Consider the following 8,812-nt stretch of genomic DNA (forward strand, 5'->3'; position numbering starts at 1 on the left):
AATTCCAAAAAACGACAAGTCCACAACATTTAAGAACTATATTTTAGTTACATGGAAAATGTATTACATAAAAACCCACCAAGTTTTGACATATGTACCTATGAAATAAGAATACTTCTTGAAACAGTGGGGGGGGAAACAAACAAACAAAAAAAACAAAGTTAGGCAGAGCACCAGAAGAGCACCACACACTGAGTTCACAGATCTTTGTGTGTTGACAATTCCACCACAAGGAACAAAAGTCTCAAAGTGGAAAGGAGAACCCATACAACAAGAAGGAAGATCTATCTCTGGCACTGCAACTATAGCATGCAAACTGAGATCTCGTCTTACACCACAAGTACACTGTAAAGCCCACTGCAAGAGAAGCAATTAGGAAAATTAATTTGGCAGTAGTCACTATAATGTTGTTAACACAAACCTACTTTACAGAGCCAGTAACAGAGCTGAAGAAACAGTCAAGCTTCACAGAAGATGATAAATTCTTTACTGGTTCATCACCTGACAGCTTCATAAATGGTGGCAAAAAAACTCCCCTCTATTAAAGTTAAGCAACTTGTACGATTTAATTATTAAACAGAGAATTGCCTAGATGCATAATCCTAGAACATATGAACACCCAGCTCCCATTATCCTATAATTTGATTCATTAGGTGTAAACATACACTGGAAAATCGCAGCATAATGTTTTACACATATTCTAAAGACATCCAGTTTATTTTGTTAGAATTTACTTTTGCCATCTCTCTACATTTTTTACAACAGATATTCAGAAACAGAAGAGGATGAGAGGGAAGGGAAAAAAAGAACTTTTCCTCAAACTCTTCTTCTTTACTGCACAAAATTTCACAATAGTAGCTGGACACACACAAAAAATCAATAGAAGTTATCACAGCATGAAATATAAAAGGTATCTGAGATTTCAGACCTAAACACACACATCACAAGTGAATAAATCACGTATCACCATCACTACTTCCACTTCATCTCCTTACTTCCTACGCTGTTTTAACGAGGAATTGGTATTCTACCATTACAATGGTAAAGCCCATGACACCACTATGAAGCACCATGTTTCAGTTGCTACTCCATCGTTGTTGTTTTTTAATGCAAAGGAAAGTTATCAACTGCAAATGGGAGATTTCGATCTCACAACTTGCTTTACATCTGAGATGCTGCTCTCAAGATTACCCCCTTCCACAAGAATTTAGCAGAGTGACATAAACTGAGAGGTGAAATGAGATCTCATCAATCGATGCAAAACCTCCAAAGAGAACTGAAGTGTCTCCACACGTCAGAGCACCAAGGGTTTAGCAGAACACTGCTCAGCAGCTGAGCAAGCAAGACGTGCTTGGACAAGACTGTTTGCAAACGTGAACAAGGTGAGAAGTGTTTACTGAATCTGGTTGGGGCTATTTATTTATGTGTTGGTTTGTTTAAACGAGCGTCTGAAAAACAGTGTCAATTTAAACAAGCAGAGATACCTGCAAACAGAACCACCCCCTCTCCTGGTGCCAGGTTTGGATTCTTGGAAACGAGGGCGGAAAATAAAAAAAGAGGAGGAAATCAATTATTTACAAGCTTATCAGATATAAAGAAGGGAACACTCGGTGTGTGCAGACACCAAAAACCCTCGCTTGCTGCAGGACATTCCTCAGCCCTCGTTGCAGCCACGTTTTGTTAGGAGGTGGCCGTGGTGCTGCCAGCTGAGGGATGAACAAAGACAACCACGCCATCAGAGGCCCTGATGTCAGGGCACGACGTGGACAGAGCTCTATCAGCATCTGGAAACCATTAGAGCACGCCAGCGCGAGGCTTCTCAGAGAGCAATCGCACTCACCATACGCTGGGGAGGAATGGAAAGTTGGCAGGGAGAAACATAAGCAAGGAAGATGGGCAGATCACTCCTTACTCGTGTAAAGGCTGCTCAACAACCCAAACACGTGACCTTTATTTTTCTTTCTCAGTCGGGGTGAAGCTAAGCTATTTTTAAGGCTGGGACATGGCACACTTGTGTAAGAAAGCTAAAGAAAGATTTTAAATAAACTGTTATGGCCTAAGCTAGATTAGCTCTCGTGCCTCTCTCCTCCAAGTACTCTTTCCTCCCTCTGTAAAGAAAAATGCCCGAAATGGAAGCGAGCACTGGCCAGCATCTCTGGCGGTGTAATGCAGCTCGAGGGGGCTGGAACAGAGATCCTGACACTCGCTGCTGCCCACATCCTCCCTCCCTCCCTCTTCTGCCCCCTTTCTGGCCTCCTCTCCCCCGTTTAAAGGGAGCACTGCTCCAAGGAACTGATCAAGCCAAAAACCAACCAAGCAAAAAAGATGGTTAACCCAATCCAACTCATTGCCTTAGTGCTGGCAGGAAGAAAAGGGGGAGTTAACGAAGAAATCATGGCACCAGGAAAAGCTAGAGCGGGTCTTTCAGCAGCCTTCCTGAGGCCAGCTCACGGAAGAGCCCCGGTGAGATGAGTGAGACTCATCGCAGAGCTCCAGCACACCAAGGCACCCGCAACCGAGCTGCTGTCCCAAACCAGACATGGCCAGGAGACAGCTGTCAGCAGCAAAATGCCACTCTGAGGACCAGAGGAAAGGCTGCAGGACAGGGGACTTTGCCCAGGAACCTGTGCGCACTCAGAATCTGCCTCCAGGAGCTAAAACAGGTCGCGAAAAAGAAACATCAGTCGGGAACAAGCACGGCCGCCCAGGAGACAACTCACCTTGCCCCTGTTAAAGAGACTAACAAAGCCAAATTGCCCTTCTGAGTCACAAAAGCCTCCAAGTCACGGGCTGGCTGCCCTACCCTGATGAGTCTTACAGGCACTGCTCCTGTTTACCAAGGGGGGAACATCCGACTGGGGAAGGAGGCCGCGAGGTGCGCTGACGAACCAGCGGTGCACAAACACGCTGCACAGAGGGAGCGTGAAAATCCAGCACCTTCAAATATAGCTGAGGTTGAGCCACCGTGATAAAAGCAGGAGTTATTTGTGGCAGCTCAGGAACACAAGGGGCACAGCCGTTTCTGCAGGACTGTTCAGACAAGGAATGCTGGAAGGGAGCCGCCGAGAGGGCTGGAGCAGAAGGGACCACAGGACCCTCCTCCTCCTCCATCCTCCTGCCCAGAGCACAGCAAACTCCCATCCAGCAGCCCGGGGTCTGGCCAGGGAAGCCGTGGAGATGGAGATGGCACAGCCCCTCCAGATGCACCACATCCCAGCATCACTGAACCATTTTCACAGGGAAAATTCTCTCGTGCCCAGCTGGCGCTCCGCTTGCCACCCGTTGTGACCATTGCCTCTTGTCCTGTTGATCCCATCAAGCAACAAACACAAGGGCTCAGGAAATTAAATCCCCGGCAAGCCTTAAGAGAAAACCATCTAACAAGAGGTTGAATTGAACTACAGGAGGGTTGCAATCCTTCCCTTCCCTAGCTCAGCCCATCCCCTGACTGACTCTCCTTTAACCTGTGTCTGAGAGCAGATCCCTGAGGAGCAGTCCTTGTGGAAGGGAAAAAAAACAGCAATTTCTGGCACTGATGTCAGCAGGTTAAATCATTCTAATTATTTTGCCGTGGCCAGTTTTCAACCAGCTATCTCCTTGAACCAGCTCCCCACAAAACTGGGTAACAGATTGCGAGCACGAGGAAAGGCACGGAAACAAGGCGAGCGGCAGGGCAGAGCCCAGGGTTTTCCCCTGTATCGTCCTAAAGCCTGGTGGAACCACTCCCTGCGTGCTCACTGCAGACAAGGAGGCAAGAAGAGGGCTGCAGCTGCTGGTAGGGAGCGTAAGCTGAACTCAGCTCTACTCTCCAAGGATAAGAAGCACCTCCCCAAACGGTATCACAACCAACAGGCCGACCTACTGGGAGATCTGATTTTTTTACACGAAGGACAGGACCAGTTTTTCAGTGGTAGTCTGGCAGCTTCCCCTCTCCCAGGGAAAGGAAACAGTAAATAAAGGCGATGCCGCATCAGTAAAGGCTAAAACCAACAGGATGAGAAATGACTGCTGTTCAGCTAAAGATGAGTCTCAACCATCTTTAACTGGAAAGGCGGTGGCTGTATCTCAGCACGAGCAGGGGAAAACACAAAGCTAAGAAGAGCTGATAAATCTTAAAAGTTTAAGTGCACCAAACGGACTTTTCACATGCTGCTAATTTGCTTTGAAAGACCAGCCAGGAAAGTAAGCTACATTTTAGCAGTGCCGAGGCAGAAAAGTCCAGAGATGGTAAAGGGCAAGTTGTTGTAAACACCTCCATTTGCTTCATTAACAAAACCACCATTACAGAGCAGGTACCTTAAACTTAAAGGGCAAGGGAGAAAGACAACACAAAAGTAGCTTTTTTTTTTTTTTTTTTTTTGCCAGCTACTGCTGCAGAGCCATGGCAGTCTGAAGCAACCAGTGTTTGTGCTGCCACAGTCCCTCCCTCTTCCCTCGTGCTGGGACTGGGGTTTGCAAAAGCGAGCAGGTAAGGGATCTGCCTGAAAAGCAGCGGGGCTGGGGGGCGGCTTTTATTTTGCAGCAAGGATGCAGTGAGGTGGGGAGGAAACAAAGGAAGGAACCACAGCACACTTCACTTAGATCACCTTCGCCCCATGAAAACAACCGATGGGAGAAGTTTCTCAGCTTGCTCTGCACCTCAGCGACTCCACCTATGCAGAACTGCCCAGGTCTGCTGTCAGTTCAGGAGCCCTTGCTGTACCACAACATGCCCTACAGAGGCAACATCTCGTCAGGAAAAAATAAAAATAAAATCATCTGCTGAGCTTCAGGGTCCTTACACCGCCAGTAAATGTCATTTCTATCCTGTTTCTTACCTGCAACTTCAGTTTCTGCTGTGCATTAACAACTGTCAACACCTGAGCAGGGCGCACAGCGCTAGGATAACAGATTTATTAGCACTGAAAGACAGCTTCGAGCTACCGAGCAAAAGCCCTCGAGCAAAACCAATTGTAACTGCTGAAAGCACACTTTCTGAAACTCATTCAACCAAAGTGTTTGAGTAAGTCTTGTTCAGCAACCTGATTGCTCAGATTTTAAACCAAATGTGAAGAGCTTTCACAAGCTCCAGCAGCAGAGTATGGGTAACACCACATAACCTTCCCCTCACTGCTCCAAGCAGCACCAATAAACAAGGTACCAAGCAGAGACTTTACACCTGAAAAGCCCATTCTGAAAACGAGCTCAGGAAGATTCTTCTTGCTCTCCCCTCACTCAGAGGCTTCCAGTGAAGTTCCTAGGGACAGGCCTCACCACTTATGCCACTTGGAAACTTCCTTTCATTCCCTCCAATCCCTTCTTTAGATTTCTGGCCTTTAATTCCTTTAAACTGAAGCCACCACGGTGCAACAAACACTGGAGAGCTTCCTAAGAACAGAGACATTGCTGACTGTTTGGCATTAGAACACACGGGGCCCCAACGGGCTACCTTCAAACTGTTAAAATGAGACACACAAGAGCAAGCTTTAAGGGACAGGCAGCAGCTATAAGGTCACAATTACAAATCCCCAAAACCACAACAATAAATATCGGAGCACTTTCCATCAGGAAAAGAAAAGCAAGGCACCAGAGCGCCGAGACATAAGTCAAGCTCTCCAATGGCTCACCACGGCACTGCCTTCAGACCGTAGCTATCAACATCTCGTGTTCATGTCACTATAACATTAATACACATGGTTCCATGTTGTCCAGAGTGTTCCTGAAGTAATTGGGATTACAGACAACAAAAAGACAAAACTGATCTTAGGAAGCACGCAGCAAATTCCATCATCTCCCCATAACGTTGACCTGGAATGCAACAAGGACTAAATGCTGCTCAGTGACCTTTCATAAAGTGACTTCCTCTGAAATCTGCCTTGATGCACACCGGAGATAATTTTAATTTTAGCAGCTACATGAACTAATCAAGTGCACGGTTTCAGAAACAGACAAGCAGTTCAACACCAAGTCAGCGAACTGAAAGAACAGAGAAGGGCTTTTCCCAGCATTCGTAAAGCATCCAGCCCAGAATTCACATACGCACAGCTAACCTTCCACAGTTGGTAATTATTGCAATTATTGCACCAAACGCAGCACCACTGAAGATCCTTTGCAAGTCCCCTTACAAGCAGGGCGCTTCTCAATTCAACAGTGACAGCAACAGTACGAAATTAGGACTGATTTGGCTTCTAGTGGGAATGTTTGCTGCCCTGCCCTAAGACCTGTAAACAGGCCACAGTTCAAATGTTATTCTTGCAGGATTGCATTAATTAATTACACTCAAAACCTTCTCCTGGTCTGCTTTACCTTCTGGGTGGCTGTAGCTGTGATATTCAGCCTTTAGCAATGGAAAAAAACAAGACATGCACACAAAGCACGTTGATGCCTTTACGATAATTAAGAACTGATCTACACTACCAGCAGAAGCCCAAATCCTGTCAGAAATGCCCCTTTGCTGCATTCCCACATTCCCCCAAATCCTGAATAGGCTTTTAAAGGAACTCCACAAGAGACATCCTGATCCTGCCACATTTTGGGTGAAATAATGCCCAATACAGTGACCACGAGACTGGGTGAGATCCAGAACTCGCTGCCAGGTCAGGTCACTGAGGTACCGCTTAGTAAGGTACAGCTGCTTCTAATGTAGGATTTGCTGCTTTTGCAGTTCTTCCACTCAAAATAGCAAAGACTGATATGGCAAACAGAGGCTCAACAACAGTCTACAGCATTAAATATTACTGTAAAATATATATATATATATATATATATTTGGTCAGGAAAAACATTCTTTTATTCGGCATTCTGGATCCAGCACAGTCTCCCAAGCCTCCACAGTTGTGATCTGTCACAATGGAATCTATCCTGAGAAAACAACTCGAGTCCAACCTCAGGACCTCCACCAGAAATGATGTCAGTTTCACAGATTCCAGCTTACATGCACACACCCCTCACTCCCTCCCCAAAACCTTTTCCTTCACCATGTATACAGGACATCTAAAAACAGCCTCAGACGCTCTCCTTCCAGCACTCTCGCAGCACTATTCCTGCTCTTCCCCATGCAAACATCTCTCTGACAGCCCAACATTAATTTTCAGGTCCCTCCCTTATTCTGCACTCCAATTTTGAGTCATCAGGAGCTGTGATCCAAACATGAACCCTGCACTCATTAGTTAGATCCCGATTTCCAAATTTTTCTTCCCATGAGGCACCCTAATGAAAACAGCTGCGTGTCATCACCCGATCAGGAGTTTGGGCAGAGCATTTCTCCGTGATCAGCAGCCCTTATCCCTTCCCATCAACGCACGTGCTAAATTTGAAGCCCACCCACATTTCAACAGAAACATCCCCAAGAAAGATTGTTTGCCCCCCTACTAAAGAAGAAAACTAGAAAAAGTGCAATTTTTCTGTCTATTGTGAATTCCATCTCGGGCTAGGTCCCCCGGCCATCTCTGTGATAGCTCAGTGCTTCTTTTTACTGCCAGGTGTCTGAGTGACCAGACCTAGCTAGCAAGAAGAGAGTGTTATAAATCAAGCTGTGCCAGGCACCCAGAATCTCTTCCATTTGCATAACTGCCCACATCCAGCTGTGCATTAAGAAGCTGTGCAAGTGCCTCTGCCTCCAGAGCGATCTGACCGTGCGTTTGCCCGTTAGCCCCAGGTAAGAGCTGCCTGACCTCCAACCCTTCGGGAGGGGAAGGCCTGAGCACAGCAGGGCTGTGAAACCCGCGCCACCGCCCAGCAGGCCGGGCTGAGGTACTCACCCATCTCTACCTTTGCTGACGATCTTCACCTCAAAGTAATAAATGCCACAAGCTGCGGGTATGGGGTGCGTGGCCCTGACTGAGGCAGCATCTTTGTGGTTTTTACCGTGACCTGGGAAAGAACAAAGATCTCAGTCCCTGCGGGCTTTGAACCCTCTCACGTTTTGTTGTAGAGCCCTGCTGGCTGATCCTGCCCGGGATCTCTTTCCCCCCACATCCAAAGCGTGCTGCCCAGAAGCTCAGGATGCGCGATCCCGCACTGCCCCCACCTCCAGCGCTGCACCTTCCCCTTTGTTCCCCCCCCCCCACCCCCGATGGGGCTGAGCGAGGCGCTGCGCGACCCCCGCCCCCCCCCACCCGCACTGCCCCGACACCGAACGGCTCCGTTACACAACAGGGGCCCCGCCGCCACCATTTCCCAACCCGGCACCCAAGGCTACGCCCGGCTCTGTCCGGGCAGGGCAGGACCAACAGCCTCCAGCAGCGAGCCCCGGCTCCTACGGGCACCAACCCGAGGGCCCCCAGCCCCGGGGACCCCCCGAGCCCCCAGCCGGGCCCTGTGTGGGGGCCGGGCCGGCCGCAGGGCGCTGCGCAGCGTTACATAAGGCGCCCCCCGGGGGCTGCAGCCCGGCCCCAGCCCCTGCCGTGGGGCTGGGGGGGAGGGGGGAGGGCGCTGAGGGGCCCGGGGGGGCCCTGCCCGGCCCTGCCCTGCCCGGGGGCCGCGCTCCGGGCCCACCGCGGCGCCCCCGGCCCAGCCCCGGCACCTTTGTAGTGGACGCGGAGGTTGCCCTGCGAGAGGCCGATGTAGTTGTACTTGTCCTTGGGGCTCCAGGAGCGCGGCAGCGGCGTCTCCTCCTGGTTGACGGCGGGGTAGAGGCGGCGGAGGCGCCGGCTCAGCTCCTGCTCCTCGGCCGGGCCCGGCCCCGGCCCCGGCCCCGCCGCCGCGTCCCCCCCGTGCAGGCTCCCCGCGCCCGCCTCCGCCATCTTGGATCCGCTTTGTGTCAGCGGGCGGGGAGCGAGGCCCGGCTCCCGCCGCCGGCCAATGGGGAGCGAGCGTGGCCACAATGGGGCCG

General features: G+C 49.8%; 1 protein-coding gene across 2 annotated transcripts in view; it reads right to left on the reverse strand.

Annotated features, from left to right (window-relative positions):
• Positions 1 to 8,756, reverse strand: part of RANBP10 (RAN binding protein 10) — a 76,686-nt gene extending 67,930 nt beyond the window's left edge. The window contains exons 1-2 of one of the 2 annotated variants that reach the window (XM_068693616.1): positions 8,504 to 8,756; positions 7,740 to 7,851 (exon numbers count right to left, since the gene is read on the reverse strand). In XM_068693616.1, coding sequence (XP_068549717.1) covers positions 7,740 to 7,851; positions 8,504 to 8,723 — 332 coding nt within the window. In that variant the 5' untranslated portion in view covers positions 8,724 to 8,756. The remainder of the gene's footprint in view (positions 1 to 7,739; positions 7,852 to 8,503) is intronic. The other variant, XM_068693615.1, reaches the window with a different exon arrangement.
• Between the last annotated feature and the right edge of the window lie 56 nt (positions 8,757 to 8,812).

The sequence above is a fragment of the Anas acuta genome, chromosome 10 (assembly GCF_963932015.1).
Source record: "Anas acuta chromosome 10, bAnaAcu1.1, whole genome shotgun sequence".
NCBI lineage: Eukaryota > Metazoa > Chordata > Aves > Anseriformes > Anatidae > Anas > Anas acuta.